General features: G+C 51.5%; 2 protein-coding genes across 3 annotated transcripts; both read left to right on the forward strand.

Annotated features, from left to right (window-relative positions):
- The first annotated feature begins 86 nt into the window (after positions 1–86).
- On the forward strand, positions 87–22,752 carry HOXC5 (homeobox C5). Its single transcript, XM_009180867.4, has 3 exons — positions 87–2,722; positions 3,417–6,459; positions 22,222–22,752. The coding sequence occupies exons 1-2, from the start codon at positions 2,269–2,271 to the stop codon at positions 3,629–3,631; spliced, it is 669 nt and encodes a 222-aa protein (XP_009179131.1). The 5' UTR covers positions 87–2,268; the 3' UTR covers positions 3,632–6,459; positions 22,222–22,752.
- Positions 21,941–25,085, forward strand: HOXC4 (homeobox C4). 2 transcript variants are annotated; one of them, XM_017945912.3, is made up of 3 exons: positions 21,941–22,338; positions 22,974–23,418; positions 23,535–23,929. In XM_017945912.3, the coding sequence occupies exons 1-3, from the start codon at positions 21,943–21,945 to the stop codon at positions 23,549–23,551; spliced, it is 858 nt and encodes a 285-aa protein (XP_017801401.3). In that variant the 5' UTR covers positions 21,941–21,942; the 3' UTR covers positions 23,552–23,929. The 2 variants fall into 2 exon arrangements, with proteins under 2 accessions (XP_017801401.3, XP_017801399.3); XM_017945910.3 differs by having other exon boundaries at positions 22,228–22,338; positions 23,912–25,085.

Here is a 25,085-nt window from a genome sequence, read left to right on the forward strand (position 1 = left end):
TCTGTTAATTCGCTCGCCCGCCGGCCTCGGGATGAGAGCTGGAGCAGGCTCCAAGCGCTCCCGCGCCTGCCCGCCGCCTGCAAGCCCACAGCCCTCTGCACTCGCCATCCCCGGAGCCCAGGCGCCCGGCCCCGGCCTTCTGTTGGTTCTCGCGATCGCACTGAGGGCCTGGGAGGCCTCTCTGAGCTCCCTGCGCGGAGCAACACACACACCCTGCGGCAAAAAGGCCGCGTAGGATTTTGTTCCGGGGGGAGCCCGGATCAGTCGGCTTGGGCACCAGCCCCACGCAGGCCTTTCTTCCTGTCTGTGGCAGCGGGGATCCTCGGCGTCCGAACCCCGAGGCGCCCCGAAAGACCAGTAAAGAAGCACTATCCAGGCACCAGGGTCTCCTCCGCCCACTCCCGGGAGTTGGAGGCGGGGGGCGCCGTGAGAGCAAGCCCCAGGCCCGCGCCAAGCCGGCTGTTGCGAAACGTGGCGGAGGCGGAGAGCGGAGGGAAAGAGAAGATCGCGGGACTGGAGCCCTGTCGGCAGGGATTGAGCGATTCAAGGACATCTTGAGAGAGAAAGCCTGGAAACTGAGCTCTCGCCGGTTCTGGGACTCCTGACGTGGCCGGGAAAAATTCCTTCTTCATTATAGCTCCAGCCGGGCTGGTTCCTTACTCTTCTCTCCTCAAACGGTGAAGAGGCGGGTGAGGAGCGCAGCCGGACCCTAACCATTTATCAATCCTGGCCTTCTTTCTCCAAGCCTGACCAGAGAAACCTGAGTGGGCCTACGGGGAGAGGTGTTGAGGGGCGTCTCCGGAGGGAAAAAATCCGCCAGAGTTTTCCAGGCCCTTCATATTCCCTCCAGCACCCCCACCCTCGCCTCCAGCGCCTCCACCAGTGAGGAGGGGGCCTTCTGGCAGGGGCGGAGATTTCCTGGGAAGAAGCAGGCGGGAAAGTATGAGATTTGGGGCTACTGGGGAAGAGGATGGGGCCGAATGGCTGCAGATACCCTGCGAAGGCTACCCAGGCGCCTGCCCTGCCCACCTCCCAGTCCGCCCCATTCCTCTTGGTAGCTCAGAAATTGCTCTCCTGTGGATCTTACGGATTCAGGTCCATGGAAAGCCTGGCCCAGAGACCTTTTCTCCAAAGGTCACAAAACGGGCCTTTTCCTCTGCCATGCTCACGTAATATTTGTGGAGGCTTCAATCTTGCTTCTCCATGCCCTCAATTAACATCTGTTTTCTGTCTAAAGCCTCTGGCATAGGTACCACATAAGGATCGCACACAGGGAGACAGAGCAGTCTTCTAGACCATTGTCTGCTCTGTCCGTGTCCACGCACACACTTAAAAATTGCCTTGTTGCCACTCTGGGGACCGTAGCATGGTGAGGTCTAGCCAACTCCACCTGGCTCCTCACCTCCAGATCCATCCCAGACAGCCCGGAGCACCCTCAGCTTCATAACCCCACTATCTTGTTCTGACCACTCAGGATCCCTCCTCCTGGGCGTCCTGTCTACCTCTCCAGAGGCTAATTCTACTTTCTCTTGCTGATAGGCACCTCTTCAGCAGTAGTGGGGCCTTAGGGCCTGCGAGGGACTTCTACCTTTGGTTTAGGGAACCTAAGTTAAACCCCTAAGGGTCTCCAGCCTGGACATGGGCCACCCTACCTAACTAAATCTCCTTTCCTCAGCCATTTTTGAAGATTGGAAGACCCTGGCGTTTGGGAGAACGGGGCTATTCATTACAAAAAGCACTCTGTGCATTATAGGTGGGGCCTCATCTTTTCCCAATTTTAAATAGAATTTAAAAGGCTAGCTCAGAGGTTGCTCCAACAACCAGCTTCTCCTTCACAGTGTAGGAAATTCAGCTACCGGAAAGCAAGCTGGTGCTCCAGGATGCAATTCCCCCATATAGGCACCAGGTGTCGCTGTGGGCTTGTTGTCCCGGCTACCCCCAATTCCAAGAACCATTTTTTTTCCTCCCCCTTCCTTCTTTCTCACTCCCTCTCCCCCTTGGTTGGGCTTTGCCAACATATCGAGATGCGTTTCGCCGGCTTCCATCACTAACCTCCCGGAGGTCATCAAGCCAAATTTATGAGTGGCCGCTCGAGTCACGTGACTCTATTTAAGGCTCCCTTATTTGGGAAGAGCGCATAGGATAAAGAAAGAGATATCTCCACCTATAAATTGTGCACTTTGGAGAACAAAAAACCCCTCAACTTCAAAGAGTCACAAATCACCCTTAATCAAAAAGGGTGCAGAAATTTTTTGGGCCCTCCCCGCCATGAGCTCCTACGTAGCCAATTCATTCTATAAGCAGAGCCCCAATATCCCTGCCTATAACATGCAAACTTGTGGGAACTATGGATCGGCCTCAGAGGTGCAGGCATCCAGGTACTGCTACGGCGGATTGGACTTAAGCATCACTTTCCCACCGCCTGCGCCTTCCAACTCTCTCCACGGGGTAGACATGGCTGCCAACCCCCGGGCTCACCCCGACCGCCCCGCCTGCAGCGCCGCGGCCGCTCCGGGACACGCTCTGGGCAGAGACGAAGCGGCTCCTCTGAACCCCGGGATGTACAGTCAGAAGGCGGCTCGCCCGGCGCTGGAGGAGCGAGCTAAGAGCAGTGGGGAGATCAAAGAGGAGCAGGCGCAGACAGGGCAGCCCGCCGGACTGAGCCAGCCACCGGCCCCGCCACAGATTTACCCGTGGATGACCAAACTGCACATGAGCCACGGTAAACTTTAGGACTTCATTTTGCGCGCTCGGGTCCGCCTGGGTTTTATAGGCCATGCGGGGCAAATAAAGAAAAAAAACCTGCGGCCATAAATTTTACGATCCAGGCATCAATGGCTCGTAAAACTGTCCACTAAAAGGCTTAGAGGCTGTGTGCGCCCAAATTTACGACGACATAATTGGATCATAGGAACAAAACGTGTATAAAAGGCAATATTCAATTTTTGGGGGAGAGGGAGGGAGTTAAAAAAATAGAGGGATCTGTAGGGTGAGGAGCGCGGGGCTCCAGAGCGGGGATCCCCCCGCTGCTCCCTCCCTCCCTCCCCTGCGGAGCCGGCTCCGCCGGCGCTCGCGGCTCCGGAGGATTCCAGCGACTCGGGAGGGGCGGAAGGGGGGTCCCCGGTGCTCGGATCTCGAGGGTGCTTATTGTTCGGTCCGAGCCTGGGTCTCCCTCTTCCCCCCAACCCCCCCTCAGCCCCTCCGGCTGCAGAGAGAAGGCTGCAGTGGAAAGTTTCCAGCCTGGGTGGAGGCGCCTCTCCCGGGGCTGGGCTGGGCCTGCGGCCCGCGGGGCCTGTCTTGCGGCTCTCGCCTCTTCTCCCTCCGGCCGCGGGTGGGGGTCTGGGGCTGGGGTGGGGATGGGGGAACGCTGCACGCTATTCACCCCTTCCTGGCTTGGGGTGGGGTTTATGTTCCAGAGACGGACGGCAAGCGGTCCCGAACCAGTTACACGCGCTACCAGACTCTGGAACTCGAGAAAGAATTCCACTTTAACCGCTACCTCACTCGCCGCAGGCGCATAGAGATCGCCAACAACTTGTGTCTCAATGAGAGACAGATCAAGATCTGGTTCCAGAACCGCAGGATGAAGTGGAAGAAAGATTCCAAAATGAAAAGCAAAGAGGCTCTTTAGACGCAGCGGGGCAGGCCCGCAGAGCGCGCCCCTAGCTGGTTCCGGTCCCTGCGCCTTTCCTTTTCGCCTTTCCTCTCTCTATATTTCGGGGCGGGGGCAGGTGCTGGAGCACTGGGCTCCCGGACCTCACAGACAAAAGCGCTTTTCCTTGGCATTACGCATCCCTACTGACCCAGGGTTCCCGCGGGGCTGCCCGCGCTGCCCCATCTCCCCTCAGCTCGGCTCAACTCGGTACCCGAGGCCCAGGGCAAGCTCCGTAGGGCTTCCCCGGAGGGCTGCGGCGTACAGGCTGGCGCTGAACGAACCTTGGCCTGGGCCGTCTCTCCGACTCTCAGCCTCAGCGCGGCCCTCCTGAGTTAAGGTGGGCCCGGCCCGCGCCACAGGACCCTCGCCCAACCCTCTAGCCTCGCCCTCTCCTTTGTTCCCGGCTGGACGGGTTAGACAGCCGCAGGCTGGCGAGAGTCTGGCCCCAGACTCGGGGTGCTTCCTTGTAGCGACTAAACTAGATTTTCACTTATAAATGATTTGCGTATGAAAGGAGAACTTCGGTCTAGGGCCCCCACGGTTGCTCTATGCTTTCCAAACCTTATCTCCACACCCTCTTTCCCCCAAAACCCGGGAACCTCCCCAGCCTGCGCCTGCTGCATGCCCTCTCAGGCCGGCAGCCCCAGCCTGCTAGCTAGCTCAACTATTGGGGTTTCCTGACACTGGACCCCAGCAAGTGGTCCTAGAGGCCCTTTGCTGTCCCATAGTCCCTGCCACGACTTTCTGTGCCCTCCTGACCCATTGCTGTTGTCCAACTATTTATTGACTCTGGGTCCTTCCTGAAACTATATTTTGTCATATCAAATAAAGACGAAGAGAGAACAGGACTAAAGATGCAGTGGCTCCTGTCTGTCTGGGGCATGTATTGGGTAAAATTGTCTAAATGGGCTGTGAGGTGTAGAAGGAGACCCACAAACTTTAAGCCTCCCCTTTAAAACATTTTCTAGCTTCTAGGGGCAGTGAGTAGAGGAAGGTGAAATTGAGTTCCTTTCCTGATCCTTGGCTGCAACAAGAGCCTCTGGGGGAAGAGAAGGGCACCTAGGCCTCAGGTACTGGCTTTTTCCATGCTGTGGCTGTCCAAGGCCTTCACACTTCTGCACTCCATGAGGCCTCTGGACTGGCAGCATCCCCCACTGTATGCCAAAGCTCCAGTGCAGGAACCAGTGGCTCCGCCGTGCTCAGCCTCAGGCCCTTCTGGGCTTCTGAAGATCTTTCCTGGGCCTAGGTGGTCCCTGAGAGGCCTTGCTGGACATAGAGGGAGGGCTAAGCCCTCACTCTAGAGACACATTTGGTCCCAGAAGGGCCTCTAGAGGGAGGTGGCATTGCTTGGTAAGGGGCTGTTGGGAGAGTTGGAGGAGGTGTGCTTCAGTATCTAAGATACTGGGGAAGAGGGAGCAGGGAGGGCAATCTGCAGCATGTATCAGCCTGGCAGGAAATGTTCAGACTGTTTCCACCACCTTCTAGGGCCTAGGGCTATGCAGGACAATTAACTGGGAAAGGAGCTGCATAGACCAATGCTGGAGTCACGTCTGTTTGCCATCATTTATCTCAGTCTCTGGGATTTTGTGTGGAGGAGAGGATGGGTTAAAGGTGGGGGTGGGAGGAGGCAGATAATTCAGGTAGTGTCTGAGGCTCAGGTCCTTCTCCAGGTTCCTGGGATGGGCTAGGGGAGGAAGCACTTTAAGGTAGAAACAAATGTGGGAAGGGTCCATAAAACTTTACTGCATTTCCTCTCCCACCTCCCACAAGGGGGTGATTTCCCCCCACACTAGGCCCCCCACACTGGTGGGGTGAGGGTCTGGAGCTGGGCTGCAGGAGCAAGCAAGAAGAAAGGGGAGCAGAGAGGCTCTGGGGAGGGGCAAGGGAATATTTATGATTATTAATGCTGATGGTCCTTGGATTTATTATAAGTACTAACGTACGCTGCATCCCACTGCCTAAGCTACCCATCAGTCATTTTTTAAAAGACCCAAGAGCCTTTCCTCACCCCATGCTTGGCACATAGGCAGTCTCAACAAATGTTTATTAAACAGTGCCCACAACTGCCACCCTTCCCCTTCGCACTGCACTCAGGCCAGGTTAGGGCGCCTGTTGTCTCTCCTCAACTTGCACACAGCAGTCAACCCAGACCAGCTCTCTCTCTCTCTCTCTCTCTCTCTGAAATAAAATGTGTAATTTTCTTCAGGGAGTTATTTTAATTTTTTCTCCATGCTGAGTAAAACTATTGGGCGAGCAGTGAAGCGTGGAGAAGCACTGGCGTCTCCGGTGGGTAACAGTTAACTAAAAAAGAGGCTGTGGTGCCCGCATCCGCCCGCTCCAGCCTCCCAGGCTGCCCAGGCCCTGTGCTTCCTCCCCAGGGGACAGGTGTAACAGCCCGGGGGAAAACCAAGGGCTTTGCCATGGATGGGGGCAACGTTGGTTAGAGCTGCCAGGCAGGGCACACCAGCCCCACCGTGCACTGACTGCCTCCTCCCGGCAGGGTTTGGGCCTTTCCTTCCCTGGAGGAGCTGAAGGTCTGACTCATTTTGGCCAGGCTTGGGTGGACACAGAGTGCCTGCCTGCTCTCCTCCTTCCTGTCACAATCTGCAGGTCTGCCCAGGCCCCAGCCTCGGCTTCTGCGGCATCGGCATCAAGGGCGGCAACCAAGCCAGAGGCCTCGTACCTACTTCCCTACACTGGGGGTGTGTAAGGCCCAGATCCCTGATTTCTCCCTGAACAGGGGCTTCTGCTTTGGAACCTGCGGTAGTTTCCCCACCTGCCAGCCTCCTAGAACATATTTCCAGGTACGAGGGTCTGGCATTGCTCTGGGGGAGTTCATGGAGGGGGCTTCTGGGTTCCAAACAGAGACCATGGAGCCTGCCTATCCACTTTGCCCTGGAACCCACCCCCTCTGGCAGCGAGAAAGAAGGGGAAGAAGCATGACTTACCTTCCCGGGGGAGTGGGAAGAGGGGGGACACGGCCCACTCTGAGCAATTAGAGGAGAGAGGAGGAAAAAATAAGAGGACAAAAATATCAACACGACCTCGAAGGCGACAGGTCCTTATGGAAATAAGTAAGTAAATAAATAAATAAGGATCTACCCTCTCCCCGCTCTCCACCCTGCAAGGGGGATGTGGGGGTGGGGCAAAGGAACAGCACCAGGGCTTTTTAGTGTAACTGAGCATTAGAGAAATAGGCATGGCTTCTATGTGAATTTAGGAGTTTGAAACTTTTGGAGGTTATTTATGTGAATAGCCTGAAGGCAAGCCCGTGAGTGGCTCTTGGGGGACCACGTGATATCATTAAACCAAGTTTTATGGTGTAGGGAGAGCTGACAAACCCACAATATATTTACATCATATATAATCTTAACTGTCCAGCCACGCAGCTGCTGGTGAGGTTTAATGCTAGGACAGAGGGCCTGGCAGTTAGAGGGGATTACGGCGCTGGGGACGATGGTGAGAGAGGTTACATCTTCGCAAATGAATCCCAGGCGAACGCTGTGAGTTAATTCTCTTTTTCTCTCTCTCAGACCCTTTCTCCCATTTACCTAGCCACCCCCTCACTTGATAGAAGGCAGTTCCCACTCATTAGGGGGAGGGGAAAAGGCCTTCTCAGGCTGGGGTGGGAGAAGAAAAGAAGCCGAAGAAGCCGCTGGAAGTAGGAAGATGGGGGAGCTTGCCTACCCAGAGCAGCCCTCCCCTTCCCACTCCTTATTCTCTCTGACTGCAAGTCAACTGGGGTAGAGAGGCCTTGGTTGTTTAGAGTTTTGTCAGGTCTTCCTGACCCTTTCAGTTGAGAAGAAAGCAAGCGGCAGCAACAAGGGTGTTTGGTGTCTGTACGGGTATGTAAACTCTAGACACAAGTTCGAAATGCCTCTGGGGCCCCCTGTTCCAGCGAGGGGTGAGTTCAGCCCTTGGCCAGTGGCCCAGAGTCCACGCAGGGTGGGAAGCTGGGGAGAAAGGCAGGGAAGGAGGGTTTTGTGGCTTCTAAGCCCACAGGCTACTGCTGCCTGAACTGGCAAAAGCATCCCAAAGGTAGCTGTTTGAACCCAGAGGTCCCAGAGTGCCCCCTCCCTCCCTCATCGCCAGGTTTGGATGGGCAGCTGTCTCATCCTCTGTAGTTTGGCATCTTAGTCCGTCTGGAGCCAGTGTGGTTTCATGCTTCCTCCTCTCCCTCTAGCTGCTTGGGTCTTCCTGGCATTCCCAGCCCTTGCCTCAGATAAAACTAGGCCCTAAGAGCCCTAGAGGTTCCTGCTGTGAGTGGAGTGTAATTGTGTGTTGAATGGGTGAGGGAACAGAGGCAATGTCTTTGCTAGGCTGGGAAAGTAAGTCCCCCAACCTTAAGGACAGAGTAGCCCCTCGAGGATGGAGCTAGCAGGGCCCAATCTGAGCACTGCACCCTGGGGTCAATCCTAATGCTAGGGCGCTCTTCAGGTTTCTAGGAAGGAGCAGCAGGAGCATTGGGCATGAGAGGCACGTGTCTTCCACACCTGCAAGTGCTATCCCTCCCTGTGCATCACCGGGAGCTAAGCCAGGAAAGAGACAACATGTGAATTCAGGCTCCTGTACTGGCCAGCCATGAACAGCCAGGGCTTTGGAAGCAGGGCTGAAGGCCAGTGGACCCATAAGGGCAACTCCTCCAGGCTGGGAGAAAGGGGTGGGGAGCAGAGGGATTGAGCTAGATCTGCACCTTCCAGAAGGTGGGGCATGCCTGGGGAGCAGGGGTGTCTGGGCGCCTGCTTTGTGAAAAGGTGCTGTTGGGGGGTGAGGAGGGAATGCTGTTAGCCTCGCCCCTGCTGCTCAAGGGACTGAGGAAGAACCAAGAAGCAGGCAGACTCTGGGAGAATGAAGCGGGTACAGAGGCCCAAATAAATGGATAGTCTTAGCTGAGCCCCATCCTTCAGTCTAGGGGTCTCTCACTTGCATGAGGAGCTCGGGAACCCGACATGGAGGATTCCCTTGACGCCATCCCTCAGGGCCTCAGTCTGGGCCAAGATTCAGCCTCCCCCACCCTCCTCCCTGATACCTTTATTTCCCTAGGATCACAGGGAATTCTCTCCAGCAACGCATTGGAAAAAACTAATTACCAGTTTCTCCCTTCCTCATTACCCGTCCTTCTTGGCTCACTCCTTCCCTCTAGTCTGTGATTTTGAGGGTTTCTGGAAACTTTCCTATCCAAGCAGCAGGGAGATGGGAGTTTCTCTTGGTCTGTAACTTGACTCTTTCCCTCTCTCCAGCCCCCCCAGGGCTCTAGGGAGCGAGTGCAGTGGTCTTTAACGGGGAATTTAGCCAGGGCCGAAGTCCCACATCCAGGCAAGACTCCACCCTGACACTCGCCCTGACTCCCGGCCAAATCTCAGTCCCATTCCCTTCCTCTCTGTGTAGACGGGCATTCGAGGGTGTTTAAAGATTTACACAGCGTCCCTTGAGCCCTTTGATGACTTCTTCACCCCCTTTTCTGTTCTTTAGGCTCAAAAGTTCCATTTAAATACCACCCCTCTTCCTGTGATAATTGATTCTCCTTCCCCTCAAATAGTTTGCCTCAGCTTTTTACTGTTTTGTAAAAACAGTTTCAATTTCCACCTGGAAACAAGGCAAACACAAAGGAGCCCTGAAATTCCTGGTTTTCCCACCCACTACCCCAAACCCGAATTTGGAGTCCCTCTGGATCGGAGGAAGGGCAGGCAATCAGGTGCCAAGCTTTCCAGCCAACCCGGAAAGCTTTTAATTTTGTTCCTAGGTCTTTAACCCAAGGAGAGGTCAAGCAACCAATCAGAAATGCACTAAGCAGGGTCACATGGTCCCCATCAACCAATCAGCAAAAAATACTTGGGTCTCTGTCTCGCTTTTCCCCTCCGGCCCTGTTCCTTCCTCCCTCCCTCCCTTCCCACCACAGCCTTAGCTCCTGGGTTTACCCTATCTCAGATTTGGAAGCCTGGAGTGATACCCAGCATATTCTGGCCTCCTCTCTCAGTCCCTGAACCATCTCAGGAGTCTTTGGCTTGTCTCCTCAATTTCTTACAAAGTTGTATCTGGGAGTCAATCTCAAATGCACAAGGATGTGAAGTTGTGGGGGCAACTTCTGGATTATTCCCACGTTCGCCAGCGTGATTCTACCCAGTTTTCTGGGTGTTGTAGTTGTAGACTCTAAATTAGACTATAGAGCAAATGCGGATATGAACTCTAGCCCTAAATTCAAATTCTGGCTGTGATTATTCCCCATACACTTACAAGTATTCACTCCTCTGATTTTCATGAGGGCGGGTGGGGTGATTAGAGGAGAGGACTTTCGATTTATCTTTCTGGAAATGCTCCAATAGCCATTAGCTGTATCAGACTGCCTCAGGCTGATAAAGTTAGGAAGGGAGCAAAAGTGGAGTTTTTTTTTTGAAAGTTGTGTTTGGTACCTCTCGTTTGTCAAATAACTTTGAGCTAGTTAAGGGTTCTGGAAAGGAAGGAGCACAGAGAATTCCGACTTTCCTCACTCTCCAAATTAAATAGTTGATGGATTTGTTTAAACCCCTTCCTCTTCCATTCTTTTAACAGGATATAATAATAGTAATAATAATAATAATAGACTAGGTGATGATCCTATGTCCTGGCCAATCGCCATCAAAAGGTACAGCTACTGAAGGTGTGGATTTCAGTGTTTGAGTTTACATGGATTAGACCAAGAACAAGCAATAGGCGAGAAACTATTGCTGAGTAAGAGCATCTGAGGCACAGGGAGTGCACATCTATGACAGAAATGCTTGTGTTTCCTGAACACTTGGGCTGGGCCCTGAGCCAGTCCACTGCTGGGTCCAGACCCGGGCATTCTCCCCCAACTCCTTCTCCAGAGCTTTGTTTCAGAGTGAATTTTCTGGTTGGGTTCTCCTCCCCTTCTCTTCCTGATCTCTTGCCCTCTTTGAGCTAAGGGGCAGGAGTTCTGATGGACTGTGCCACCTGGACCTCTAAGCCCTCCCCTGGGGTCATTAATAGCACAAGAATGGGAAGGATAGTCCAGACTGAGCTGGAGTTTTTCAACACCCCACCTCCTTGTTTGTCTTCTGGGTGGAGCTGGTTTGGGGACAATGCCACAGGCCAGTTGGGAAGGATAAGGATGACAAGCCAGAAAAAGAGCAGCTCTTCTCAGAAGTCATTGAGCCCTCACTTCCCAAGTTACCTTCAACCACACTGCTCCATCTGCCTCTTTTGAGACTAAGTTTTGCTCTTGTCGCCCTGGCTGGAGTGCAATGGTGCAATCTCGGCTCATCGCAAACTCTGTCTCCTGGGTTCAAGCAATTCTCCTGCCTCAACCTCCGAAGTAGCTAGGATTATAGGTGCCCACCACCACACCCAGCTAATTTTTGTATTTTTGGTGGAGACGAGGTTTAATCATGTTGCCCGGGCTGACCTCAGGTAATCCACATGCCTCAGCCTCCCAAAGTGCTGGGATTACAGGTGTGTGCCACCGCGTCCAATTTTTTTTTTTTTTTTTTTTTTTGAGACGGAGTTTCACTCTTGTTGCCCAGACTGTAGTGCAATGGCAGGATCTCAGCTCACTGCAACTTCTGCTTCCTGGGTTCAAGCAATTCTCCTGCCTCAGCCTCCTAAGTAGCTGGGATTACAGGCATGTACCACCACGTCTGGCTAATTTTGTATTTTTAATAGAGACAGGGTTTCTCCATGTTGGTCAGCTGGTCTCAAACTCCTGACCTCAGGTGATTTGCCTGCCTTGGCCTCCCAAAGTGCTAGGATTACAGGCATGAGCCACCGCGGCTGGCCCCATTTTCCTCTTTTATGAGTTAGAATTAAAGGACACACTTATTCTTCCCCAGTGAATAGTGTGGCAGGTTGTTGGAGACCAACTCTCCCCTCAGTGTGGACTTCTCACACTGGGTACCAGTTCTCATGAAGAGTTAGGAAACAAAGATGGGGGAGATTGGTTCTATCCACACAGGCACTGGGAAAAGAGATTTTATGAGTGCCTCGACCCCTCCTAATATCTAGGTAAACTTTCTCTTTTTGACTATCGCTCTTCTTCCATAACTGCTTTGGATTGAGTTTTTGAGAGGGGGAATGCCGAAACATCATTGTTCTAGGATTTAATTAGGTCTTTTTTGCTGAGAAGGCAAGTACCACCACCCTAAGCCTCTTCTTTAGTGGGACTAGGGCCCCTGAAGCCCTTTGAGGTAAAGAAAGAAAATCTGGAATCAGGATGCCAAACTAGGGTTTTGGGGTGAGGGATTCAATTTAAGGAGAAGACAAGGCTATTTGAGAGCCAAGAAAGTCACATCCTTTCCTACCCCTCCCCACTTTTATTGGCTCCTTGTGACCCATATTGGTGTGTCTGTTCTGATAATATCTCCGCTAGCTGCTTCAATGGGGCCCCAGGAACCCAAGGAATTGCCAGACAAGGTCTGGGCTGAGAAACTTGGGTGATACAGATCTCTTTATTTTTGAGCCCTACACAACCCTTGTAATCATCTCCCTCTCCCAATCCGAAGGTTCACTGAGAGGCAAAAGGGGAACAGAGATACCTCAGAGGAGGCAGTGTGGGTGTGCAATGTGGGACTTGGGAAAATTGAACTCGGTTATGCAGGACCTTCTTCAGCCTCTAAGGACCACATTTTAGCAGCTATGAGAAGAGGTTGAACACTTGGGCTGGGCCCTGAGCCAGTCCACTGCTCCAGGCATGCTAGGGAGCCAGTGCAGGGAGAAGGCTGCTTCTCTACACCTGCACACATGTACAAAAAAAATTCTACAGTGATCTGCAACCCCATGTGGGCTGGCTGAAATGTGTAGCCTGGTCACCTAGGATCCTTTTGGTTCTGCACCACAGGTCTGAGAGAGGCAATTCAGGCTTGGTTCTTCCCTAGGGTTCATTTCCCCTAGTTCCTGGCCCTGAACACCAGAATACTTGAACACACAGAAATACATATATGTGCCCAAGGATGGTATGGTAGAGGTCAGAAGCCTGGGCTGGATACAGTAACCAGTATGGAACCAACTTCCCACTCCTTCCCTCCCACTCCATTCTTCCCGTCAGCCCAGCTTCGAAACCATTTGTCCTCCCTACCCCACCCCCACCCCTTAAGCCCTGAGCAGCTGTTGAGTTTCCTTCCTTCTGCCTTTCTAGAAAACCCAAACCCTAGAGCTGACTCCAGGGATGGTGGCAGCCAGGCTTTCTGTGATCAGTGTCGTGTTGTCCCAGACTGAGTTGTTGGGATTTGGACAGACATGGAGGGTCTAAGCAGGCCAGAATCTTATCTGATCTAATCCCCCTCTCCTGCTGTTCCAAGCTCAGACTCCAAACTCCTCAGGGCTCCCTTGCTTAGACATTAGAAAGAAATCTTGTCTAGTAAATACTTCTTTTAAAAGTCAACTTTCTGGCTGGAAAATACAGGGTGTGTGTGTGTGTGTGTGTGTGTAGGGAGTAGTAAGGGTCAGGTCTTTCATTTTATGTTGTGTCTCTCCCCATCCCCTGGGTGGAGGATGGGGACATGGGCTGAGGTTTTATTGAGGGTGCTTTTCCTGTTGGGAGTAAAGACAGGGTCGTAAACACCTAGAGGAGGGTGTTTTGATCTGGTAACTTCTCAGGAAGTAGCATCTGAGGTTTTGCTTTGTAAATCACTCTCCCCCAAAGCTGGCTTGGTAGATTGGATTGCACTTCCACAAGCCCACCTGAGGCCCCTCCTTGCCTCCCTTCCCCAGTAAACTAAAGGAGAACTATAACAGAGCATCTGGAGTCTTCAAAATCCTCTGCCTCCAATTTCTTTTTTAAAAGGCTAGTTGGTGACTTTTTTTCCCCCTCAAAGTTTTCCCCTAAAAAATAATGCAACCTTTCATTTCCTTTCATGCCCATGCAGTCCCTGGTCCCCCAACCCCTCAATCACAAAGGAACTAACATTGAAGGTAAATAGCTTCAGAGCCTGGCTGTAGATATCAGGACTCTTCTGTTCTGGGGCTCATCTCTCCCTGTCACTCTTTCCCCAAGCCCCAAACCCCCTTGGACAAGGTAGAACTTCAGATATATAAGAGAAAGAGTTCATGGGAGCTAGGAATAAGAGGAGATGGGAGGGGGGCATAGGGGAACCCCATCACGTACCGCATGAATGAAGGGAGCTCTGCAGTCTGTCACTGGGTTTTTTGTAGTTAAGAGATGGGTGCAGGTGTGTGTGTGTGTGTGTGTGTGTGTGTGTGTGTAAGCCCCCAGCCGTCTCACATCTCTATCTACCAAACAAACAATATATTTTACCTAAATAGCTCCATTTCCTAAAGATAATGAGTCTTCCCCTTCTAAGGATCCCCCACCCCCTCCCTGGCAAGTCCCTCCTTTGAGCCTGGGGCTAAGGAGCTGAAGGAAAACGAAGTTAAGAGCCCTCTAACTCAGCCTTAGTTCAAGCCAGATCAGGTCAGGAAGCTTTCAGGCCCAGGCATCAGGGCTTATATTCATTGCCAGTAAAATGCCCCTATATGCTAGAAATATGTCATAGATTATATGAGTTCCTGGGCCCTTTTAGTACTTGTGAAGGCTCTAGTCCACCCTCATTTCTTTCTCAGAGAAGCCTGGGCTGGGATACCCCAAACCCACAAGCACTAGAGATTCTTCTTCATTCCTAGGACTCCATGCAAATAATCTTCACAGAGAGCTCAGCACTCCTATAGTTATATATGTGAAAATGTATTTGTAGATAGTTCGTTCTATGTCTATATCAGGATGTATGTTTTATACTCCTTTTTACTCCACGTTTAAATGCAGATTTATAGGTCTTTAGATTTATAGAACCATAGTGAACATAATGGTCCTCGGTCGAATTCCTGTGTGCACTTTACCAATCTTTCTATAGTGGTTGGATGTATATGCTAGGATGTATTGGTACAACGCTCTTGAAACACCTAGTGAATAGTAGGGAATTTTTTTCTTGGTTGGAAAGAGCTACGTGTGTGTTCAATGTGCATTTTGAAAATTTTATCTAGATTTATGCAAGGATCCTAACCCATAAAATAGCTACATATTGAAGCTACATATTTAGAGGTCTTTACAGTCTTTACATTTTTGCTGAAAAACTTACATGTTTGGACGTATGTTTAGAGATAGTTTCATAATGCATGCATCTGTGTATAGGGACATAGATCTCCCTTCTAGAAGGACTTAAACTTACTGCATCTCTCTGTCTCCCTCTCTATCTCTGCGTCTGTGATATACAAAGATATTAGGTGAGTGGGTGTAGGGAACAAATATATTTTGGATGTTTAGCTTATTAAAGCAAGTAATTCTGTCTCTATTTCCAAGACTATCTCCAAAGCTAGTCCCACTGAGTTATCTGCCCCCAAAAACCTACTCTAAGGGTCATAGCCTGCCTCCAGGCTGCCTCTGTGACCCAAGATCCAAGCTGAGGCTCCCTACCTCTCAAGATAGCCACTAAAAGGAAGGGGGAGAGAAGGAAGGGGAGAGTCCTCCAGCCCAGTTCCTCTTGGATCCCCAGGGCGAGAGGCTGACAGGGGCTTGTAGGTCTCCCTACACCCCCAACTGGGCCTTTGAAATGTGGGGGAAAAGGGGATCAAGTCCCCAACAATTTTTGTAGGGCGCCCAAATGATGCCAGGGTTATTGCACAACCCATAGGTTCCTCCTCCCCGGTTGTTCTTGGTGCCCAGGGCCCAATTAAGCGGCCGCCTTGCTCCCAGCAACCCCGCTCTTATCGGCTGGGATTGATGCCTCAGCGGCTCCTGTATATCATTTCCAAGATTTTTTCTGTCCAACTCCTCGGCTCCTTTGGCTTCCGCGGCTTTGACTAATGATTGCTACAGATGCCAACGTCTCCAGAATCCTAATAGCCAGGCAGGCGGACTCTTATTTACCCGGCAACATTGCTGTGGGGGAGAGGGCCTGGGGGGCAAGTATTGGGGTGTTGTAGGTCAGGGGACGGGGAGAAGGTTGTGGCCAACTCAAGTGTCACTGAACTTCTTTCCAGTCAGAAAGACATTCCTAATCCCCTTCTGACCTTGAGGAAAAAATATATATGTGTATATATATACTGTTAATAGTAACTAATTGCTGCCTCGTTAGAAAAGATCAAAGAATGAACACAACGTAGGAGAATAAGCAGAGCAATGTTTATTTGTTGTAAATAAATGAGAGATTAAGTGGAAAACCAGCAGTTTGGGGAGGAAAAAGAGAAATGGAAAGAAGTCAGCCACAGTGGGAGAAGGGGCTCCTTTTCTTCATTTCTTGTCTTCCCCTTTCTCCTCTCACCCTAAGTCTACTCTTCTCACCAATTTCTCCCCTCTTTCCCTTCCTTCGCCTCACCTTCAATCCGTCGGGTGGAGGGGCTGAACAGCGTGTTCCCGGGCGGAGGTGGGCGCAGCCACCCCAGGCTGCTGCAGGGTGCCCGCTGAGGCTGCCAGGGCGAGGGGGCCTCTGGGCTGTGGAGCGAAAGTCAGATCCACCGCCTACTGCGGGGTAGGGGCCGCAGCGGGGTGGGCCCTCTTGCGCTGACCGGCGTAAAGTTGTGGCCGAATTTGCGTCTCTTCTGGTGCTTCTCGCCCGCCAGCGCGGGGCCCAGGTGTTTGGGGCGAAGGGACTCGAGCTCCCCGCAAGCCTGGAGCCAGGCGTCGCGCTTCCTCCGGGCTCAATCCAGACCTTCCAACACACACCTCATTCGGGGGAGGAGAAAAGCACAGAACCGCGGAGAGTCCAGCTCTGAGGCCAGGCCTGAAGGGATAACCCACACAGGGAACGTTTTCCTATCAGAGAATAATGGAGCACAAAATAATTCAGAAAGCGAGTGGGCAGGACCACAGCCTGAGAGTCCCGCGCCGCAGAGCCGGTTGCCGCCCGAGCACCGCGGCAGGACCATTTCGTTGGAATGTAGGGCGAGGCCGCAGCCAGCCCCGGACCCAGGCCGCGAGGTGCGCGCCGGCAGCCGAGGGGCCGCCTCTAAATTACAGCCCGCCGGGAAGACTCGGAAATACAAAAAGGGAGCCGAAAGATTTAAACTCTCGGAGGGAGAGGCGTCCCGAGGCGGCCAAAGCGGAAATCAATCACGTAATTAAAACAGGGAGGGGGCGAGGCCCGAAGCTGGGGGTCCCGGGTTCGGAGGAGGGGGCCAAGGTACAGGCCGAGGCTGGCGAGCGGCTTAGGGACGTGGCTCGCCCGCCAGGAACAGAGCGCTCGGAGGGGCTTCGGGGAAGTTTATAACACATCGCTATTGATTCCCACTTGGCTGGGAAGAGCAGACTGTGGTGCCCTCTCCCAGGCCAGACCCTGAAACCGCCGATGGCCCTTTCTCCGACTTTCCCATTTTTGTGGGGTTGAGACGCGCAATTGCAGTTGAAGGCCGTTCCCCAGATCCCACTGGTGCCACGATTTTGCCAAGGCAAGTTTGCGAACCCAAATGGCATCAAGATGCTGCCTCTGGGTTTGAGGGGATGGAGGGAGGTGACACCCTAGTTTCAGGCACTTAGAAATCTCTCTCGGCCTTGATTCCTCCAACCCAGGATTCAAGGCATGCCGATCTATGGGCCGAGGCTTGGAAGGGGTGTGCGAGGCAGACGGGGTTATTAAAGGGGGAGCTTGGGGCTGAGCAAACTGGATCCTTTTGGGCGGGAAAGGAGAAAGAACAGTTCCTGGAAGGGGAAAAAAGGCACCCCGGGACCTGTGTTTTGTGAGGGGAAGATGTTCTTATTATTGAGGTTAATCATGGTAATGATCTGATATCGCTGGGTCAGCCCAGGAGTCCGCGCTCTCCAAAGTTCTTTCTCACAGAGGTTTCTCGAGGAGTCAAGGGTTCCCCAACTTGACTGTGGTTGGGGTAAATAAAATAAAGACCTCCAATCCCTTCCTCTGCCTTTTCCTCTCCCTCCCTTAAAAACTCCAGAAAAAGGGAAAGCTTATAAAATCTCCAACACCCCACTTTTTCCTCGACTCTCTCCAGTTTACTAAAATGCATGGTCTTTGGGAATTGAGCTTTTCTGGGTCACCCTTCTTGTGAAGCAACAGAGGTGACCCGACTGAGTCCCCATGAATTCTGACGCTGACCCTGGAGAGGACCCAGGATTCCCTTGCCTGCTGTAGAATTCTCTCTCTATCCTTAGCTTTTCCCAGTCTCTGCCTTCTTTGCTCTTGGGTGCCTAATCTCATGGGTCTCTGGCAGTTCAGAGGCCAAGAACAGATTAAGGCACTTTGAGATACCCTCATAAACTCTTAAAAGTGTTTCCAGCTTCCTGTCATCTCTTTAATACTGGGAGGACCAGGCCAGGGAGCCCTCCATAAACTAACCTAAGGCCAGCCTGGTTTCTAGATCTTTTCAAGCCAAATTTAGGTTCCTTGAAAAATAAAACTCCCCCTCCCCAGCAAGAAATTCAGGTTACAAACCTGCAGCAGAGCAAGGTTCCTGCATCCACACATCAGAAGTTTCAGCAACAATTTTCATAATATGAAGAATTAAAGCTTGCATCAAAGTTAGCAAGGGACACCCCAAACCAAGTTTTAAAAAGCAGTCTTGAAGAGGGATGGGGGTCAATGAGGCTGGGATGAGGGAGGAAGGTGGTGGGGAACCCAATCTCTAACTAACAATTTCTCCAGCATAAAAATGAAACATCAAATTCGTTAGCCCAGGGCCTTCATTTTTCCCCTTCCACATTATAACTAGTTATTGAACTCGCTGGAAGATCTAAAGGCCATTTGCGAAGAGACAAATTTCAATGGAGTTTCCTCATCAATAACCCCATGGCAGTGACCTATTGGAACAAGTCAAACACCCGAGGTGAAATGCAGGTCACTCTGTCTAACCAATATTAAAATGCGGCCACTTTTTAAAAAGCCACTTTAAACGAGATTTAAGGAAAATTGAATTCCAAGGAAGGCAAGACAAGGCGGGGGAAATCCATGAGAGGACCTCGCCTATGGTCTCCAAACAAACAAGAGAAATTCATCTTCAATATTTTAAAGGGGGGCAAATTAACATTCCATGATTGCTTTTTTTTTTTTTTTTTTTTGAGACTATAAGCTATTCCAGGAGAAGAAAAAAGGTTGAGTATTTTCTGGTGACATATCCAGGTTATTAAAATCATTTTAGACCAATTCATTACTTTTACTGACAAGAGATTTAAGAAAAAATCAATTAAGCATTTGCATATTCTTTTGCATACATTAGCCCTGGCTGGGGCATTAGAAAGGGACAAACACGCGCGCGCACACACACACACACACACACACACACGAAAAAAATGGGATATGAGCCTTGATTTAGTTTGGGGTTTTCAAGTTGCCCAAAGGAAAAAAAATCAAAGTGAAATGAATTGCCTGATTGCATACCATCTAAAAGTCAATTTATGTGAGTGAAAGGAAACAGACATGTTGCAATTTTTAATCCCTAAAACAACAACAACAACAACGTTCACACACATAAACCCTGCATTTTAAAGAGTAGGGAAAGGAATGACCCTCATTTTCCTTCCCTTTGCCCTCCAAATCCTGAATTGGTTCACCCATTTATTTTTCTCCCTTGGAAAAATCAGAAAGGGGTGAGATTTTAATGCAGCAGAGAATCTGTGGAGCCGCTGAGCTCTCTCAGCCGGCAGCTTGTTACTGGGGAGGGGAGGAATATGGGTTATCCAACGGTCAGTATGGTAATCCAGGCACAATAAGGCCTCACACACAATGGACACATATTTTTCTTCAGCGATGTCAGAAGGGAAGCGCTTTGTACTGAAACATGTTTCCGAAAGAGAAACCAAATCGAGATTTAGAAAGGGGATGGGGTGGAGGGGCAATTGCAGAGAGCATTTGGATGCTGGCAAAAGGTAGTCAGAAAAAATAAAAACAAATAAAACTGGGGCAAAGTAAGGTGGAGGACAGGGCAGAGGTGCGGTCCCTGGGCCAGCAAGGCGGGAGGCAGGAGGGTGAAACACAAAAGAAGACAGGACCAGATACAAGGATTCATCACAGATGAGAGCTGCTTTAGTACCCCCACCCCCTCCCAATTAAGCCATTGCTAAGTGCAAAAGCCCTTCGAACGGATTTTATTTCTGTGCTTGTAATAATATCCAGGTGAAAATGTTTGTGTGTATGTGTGTGGTATTTTACCCATGTGATAGGCGACTTCCTTGCTATTAAGCTATAGGAGCCCAAAGGGAGTTGCTGTTGTTGTTTTGTAAATGATATAGACGAGTGTGGGCACGTTTAGGGGAACCTTGGAGATTTCACTTTCTGGATGTGCATGTTGCATTAGCTGCACAAACCTGGAATGAGAACTCTACATATTTATAGCTGCATAAAGAGGCATTTAATATATTAATAAATATTAATAGTGTGCATGCATATATGTTAACCATAATAACCAAAGACAGACTTGACATTCAGTTGGGGGCATCTGAACCCTCTGTGTCTACTACTTACACTGGCCCAAAGTCAGTCTCCTTGACCCACCTGCAGAAGTTCAGAAACCTGGCCGGGATGAGATGTGACAGGCAACATATTGGGGAGGACTTCTTAACAAGTCCAGGAGGGTGAAGATTGAAGAAAAGAGGGTTAGGGCCAGGGCAGGGATGGTAGAAGGTGAGTGTGAGGGCTGAGAGGAGAGTCAGGCTCACAGCTCACCTTTCCAGGTGAGGCAGCCCTATCCAGGTACAGGCCTAGAAGGGGGCAGGGAGTGGGGCCTGGTTTCCTCCCTCTTCATCAACCCTCTCCGCAGAGTACCAAAGTTTGCTGAGCTTTGGACTTCCCCATGGAGTCATCTGGGACTATAGTTCAGACTTAGGTACTAGGATTCAGCACTGGTTTCCCTTTGCCCTCTTCCAGCAATTTTTAATGAACCCACCCCCATCACCAATGATTAAAATAAGACAACCCTCACACAACTCAAACCACTGTTAGCCAAGCAGTAGCCTTCCTCTGCCCCCTCACTCACAGTCTCAAGTTCCTCTCCAACCTAACCAGCCTGTCCTCACATGCAGAGGGTTCCAGACAAGAGTGGGCAAGGGTTCTCAGCCAACTCTTTGAGAATTTGGGAATCTCCATAAGAGGTGGTCAGCCTCTGGAGAACTCCTGTTCCTTCACCTGGCCAGGTGACAGTGGGGATGGGCACTGTCCTCTTGGAGAGAGAGTATTCAGGGACCCCCAAGTGCCAGCTCTTTGGAAGCTAAGCGCTGGCTCTGCTGAGCCTGGGGTGGGGTTGGGGGCCTAAACATTAGAAGAGGGAAGGCAGCGAGGGCCCAGGCGGGAATCAGCACCCTTTGGGCACTGCCTGTGGTCCAGCTTCCCTCTCATTCCAGCCCTCTGGGGAAGCCCTAATTTGGAAGTGCAAACCCTCTCCAACATCCCAAAGGTGATGAAGAAAGGATGGGAATCTCTTGCTTTCAGTCTCCCTCTCACAAGGGCTTTATTTTTTTTCCCTTTCCCCTCCTCATTCCCTTAATTGCAGATGTTCTAATTAAACCCTCAAATAGTTGTTATGCCGTTTTAAAAGGTACTTATTCAAGTGTCAACCAGGCTGGGCTGGGAGGAGGCAGCGTAGGGCGGCGAATTAAAGGTAGATTGACTAATCACGGCGGCGATCATAATAATAAAATCAGAGGGGAAAAAATCACATTACGACTTTTCGTGGAAAGGAGGGAGCAGGCAGCCAGCGGCCGCCAGCCCCGCGCCGCCGCCGACACAAAGAGTGCGGGCGATTCCGCGAGACTGATTTATGACGTTTTACAGCCCTATAAAAGCTGTAGCGACGAGGCAAGCGCTCCTACCACCGCTGGCAGATTTAGTCTAATAAATAAAACATAAACAGTTAACTTTATGTGTCACTTTTATTGTTATCAAGTAAAATATAGCCGAGCCCCGGCAAGCTATGATTTTAAACTATAATTGTTATCAAGTACAACAAGGGGACCCGGCTCCCTCCCTGGGCTCTCCCCTCTGCTACCCCCCCAACTCTGAGTTATGGGCGATCAGTTAATTGGAATCGGTGGCCTGACAGGGCCACCCCTAGCTGGGGGGGGGCGGGTGGTGGTTAGGAAAGCAGCTTTTCCTGGCCCCCTCCCTTCTCTATGGCCCTGCCACCCTCCTCCATCAGAGTACTACTGTGAGTGGGTGGCAGAGAGAGGGGAGGGGGTGTGAATGGGCTGGAGACCCCCAAGGCTGGCCCTGCCTCCCCAACTTGGTGAGCTTAGCCTTCCGTTTTTGGAAAGCAGCCTGGAGCTGGCCCTTAGGAATTCGTGTTTACATGTAAACACACGTGTTACATGGATACAGCTCCTAGCGAGAAGCAAGCAGGCTCTACCCACACAGGCCTCCCTATTAGCTATGTCTGCCCTCTGTGGGGACAGAGAAAGAACTCTCAGGGTCTTGGCTGGGCACCATCAGAGGGCACTGACTCCTGGCAGAAAGCTCTCCTCCGTGCCCCAGCTCCTTGGAGATAATTGTCAGAAAATAGCAGGCCGGGCTGAATGGGGAGTGGAAACAGGAGCCAGCAGTAGAAGAGATCCTCTGCTCTGGGGCTGGGGCAGGGAGGGTCAGTGGGTAGCAGGGGAAGGCGAGACTTCTGAACTCTGCTTTTGCCAACCACTTCCTGTCTCTCTTCAGCGGGGGCTCAACCCCCAGACCTCCAGAAATGACGTCAGAATCATTTGCATCCCGCTGCCTCTACCTGCCTGGTCCAGCTGGGACCCTGCCTCGCCGGCCCCATGGCCAGAGGGTTGGGTGAGTGTGTATGGGGAAGAGGGCTGGACTCTGGTATCCTTGGATGGGGGGCACTCCAGGCTCTCCAGCCTCCTCGGCTCAGCCTGGGCCCCTCCCCATCCAACCTCCACTCCAGTCCTCATTCAACTTCCTCTTCCTGCGAAAGAGGGGCGCTGCCCGGTGACCTACACAGACTGAGACACGATCGCCATGAATGGAGACCTCTGGAAAAGCTCAAGAGCGGAGGCCCACGGGGCCCAGCAGAGGCCTGAGGGGAGACCCTGGGCGGGGGCTGAATCACTGCCTCCCGACAGCCCCCAATGCCCGGGCTTTGGAGGGGAGCCGGGAGCTTCCCATCTCCTTTTGCAGGGGAGGGTTGTCAGTCTGACGGGATGTGCACTGGCGGCACCCCAACCCCTGCCAGCTAACCCCACATCACCACCACCCACCCCCCAGCACCACCACCACTACACACACAAAAAAATTGGATACATTTTGAATAAAGCGATTCGGTTCCTTATCCGGGGACTGGGTTGCTCCGTGTGATTGGCCGGCGGAGTCACATGGTGAAAGTAACTTTACAGGGTCGCTAGCTAGTAGGAGGGCTTTATGGAGCAGAAAAACGACAAAGCGAGAAAAATTATTTTCCACTCCAGAAATTAATGATCATGAGCTCGTATTTGATGGACTCTAACTACATCGATCCGAAATTTCCTCCATGCGAAGAATATTCGCAAAATAGCTACATCCCTGAACACAGTCCGGAATATTACGGCCGGACCAGGGAATCGGGATTCCAGCATCACCACCAGGAGCTGTACCCACCACCGCCTCCGCGCCCTAGCTACCCTGAGCGCCAGTATAGCTGCACCAGTCTCCAGGGGCCGGGGAATTCGCGAGGCCACGGGCCGGCCCAGGCGGGCCACCACCACCCCGAGAAATCACAGTCGCTCTGCGAGCCGGCGCCTCTCTCAGGCGCCTCCGCCTCCCCGTCCCCAGCCCCGCCAGCCTGCAGCCAGCCAGCCCCCGACCATCCCTCCAGCGCCGCCAGCAAGCAACCCATAGTCTACCCATGGATGAAAAAAATTCACGTTAGCACGGGTAGGCAACTTTGCTTTTTGCTCCCCCCCTCCCTCTCTTCTTCCCTAGCGCTCCCCACCCTCCTCGGCCCCCTCTGGCCCCCATCCTCCTTTCTCTCCTTCCCCCTCTCTCTCCAGGAGCGACTCTGGGTTAGCACAATTGAACTGGATTTACGAGCGAGAATGGGTAATTACATCCCCCATAAATTTTATGGCTTAGCTACTCTGGGCAGTCCGAGCCATGTGCTACGATCTGTTATGTATGTGTGAAAACTATGCTGGCTTTCTAAGGGCGCATAAATAATTCAGTGTCGTTACAATGAGGATTCCCCTCTTATTACACTACAAAGTCTTCAGCTTCCTTCAACTTCTTTATAACCCATTTAAGCTTGATGACTTTATTTCCACCACTCCCTCCTCCTGTTCCTCAGAGCTGAGGATGAGGTGAGGGTGGGGGGCGGGGTGCCTGCTGCCTCTGAACCCCACTATTTGCTTTTCCCCTCCCCCTCCCCCAGTGAACCCCAATTATAACGGAGGGGAACCCAAGCGCTCGAGAACAGCCTACACCCGGCAGCAAGTCCTGGAATTAGAGAAAGAGTTTCATTACAACCGCTACCTGACCCGAAGGAGAAGGATCGAGATCGCCCACTCGCTGTGCCTCTCTGAGAGGCAGATCAAAATCTGGTTCCAAAACCGTCGCATGAAATGGAAGAAGGACCACCGACTCCCCAACACCAAAGTCAGGTCAGCACCCCCGGCCGGCGCTGCGCCCAGCACCCTTTCGGCAGCTACCCCGGGTACTTCTGAAGACCACTCCCAGAGCGCCACGCCGCCGGAGCAGCAACGGGCAGAGGACATTACCAGGTTATAAAACATAACTCACACCCCTGCCCCCACCCCATGCCCCCACCCTCCCCTCACACACAAATTGACTCTTATTTATAGAATTTAATATATATATATATATATCGGTTCTTTTCTCTCTTCCTCTCACCTTGTCCCTTGTCAGTTCCAAACAGACAAAACAGATAAACAAACAAGCCCCCTGCCCTCCTCTGCCTTCCACTGTTAAGGACCCTTTTAAGCATGTGATATTGTCTTAGCATGGTACCTGCTGGGTGTTTTTTGTTTTTTTTTAAGGCCATTTGGGGGGTTATTTATTTTTTAAGAAAAAAACTGCAAAAATTATATATTGCAAGGTGTGATAGTCTGGTTTGGGTGAATTTCAGGGGAAATGAGGAAAAGAAAAAAGGAAAGAGATTTTAAAGCCAATTCTCATCCTTCTCCTCCTCCTTCTTCCCCCCTCTTTCCTTAGGCCTTTTGCATTGAAAATGCACCAGGGGAGGTTAGTGAGGGGGAAGTCATTTTAAGGAGAACAAAGCTATGAAGTTCTTTTGTATTATTGTTGGGGGGGGTGCGGGAGGAGAGGGGGCAAAGACAGCAGACAAAGCTAAATGCATCTGGAGAGCCTCTCAGAGCTGTTCAGTTTGAGGAGCCAAAAGAAAATCAAAATGAACTTTCAGTTCAGAGAGGCAGTCTATAGGTAGAATCTCTCCCCACCCCCATCGTGGTTATTGTGTTTTTGGACTGAATTTACTTGATTATTGTAAAACTTGCAATAAAGAATTTTAGTGTTGATGTGAAATGCCCCGTGATCAATAATAAACCAGTGGATGTGAATTAGTTTTA

This window comes from Papio anubis, chromosome 9 (assembly GCF_008728515.1).
Source record: "Papio anubis isolate 15944 chromosome 9, Panubis1.0, whole genome shotgun sequence".
Lineage (NCBI taxonomy): Eukaryota > Metazoa > Chordata > Mammalia > Primates > Cercopithecidae > Papio > Papio anubis.

Bases quoted from the DNA above. Each gene is read 5' to 3' on its own strand.
- HOXC4 (XM_017945912.3), top strand. From the start codon at position 21,943: ATGTCTGCCCTCTGTGGGGACAGAGAAAGAACTCTCAGGGTCTTGGCT. The intron at 22,339-22,973 runs GTGAGTGTGTAT...TTTCCACTCCAG, and splicing joins CCCCATGGCCAGAGGGTTGG to AAATTAATGATCATGAGCTC.
- HOXC5 (XM_009180867.4), top strand. From the start codon at position 2,269: ATGAGCTCCTACGTAGCCAATTCATTCTATAAGCAGAGCCCCAATATC. The intron at 2,723-3,416 runs GTAAACTTTAGG...TTTATGTTCCAG, and splicing joins CAAACTGCACATGAGCCACG to AGACGGACGGCAAGCGGTCC.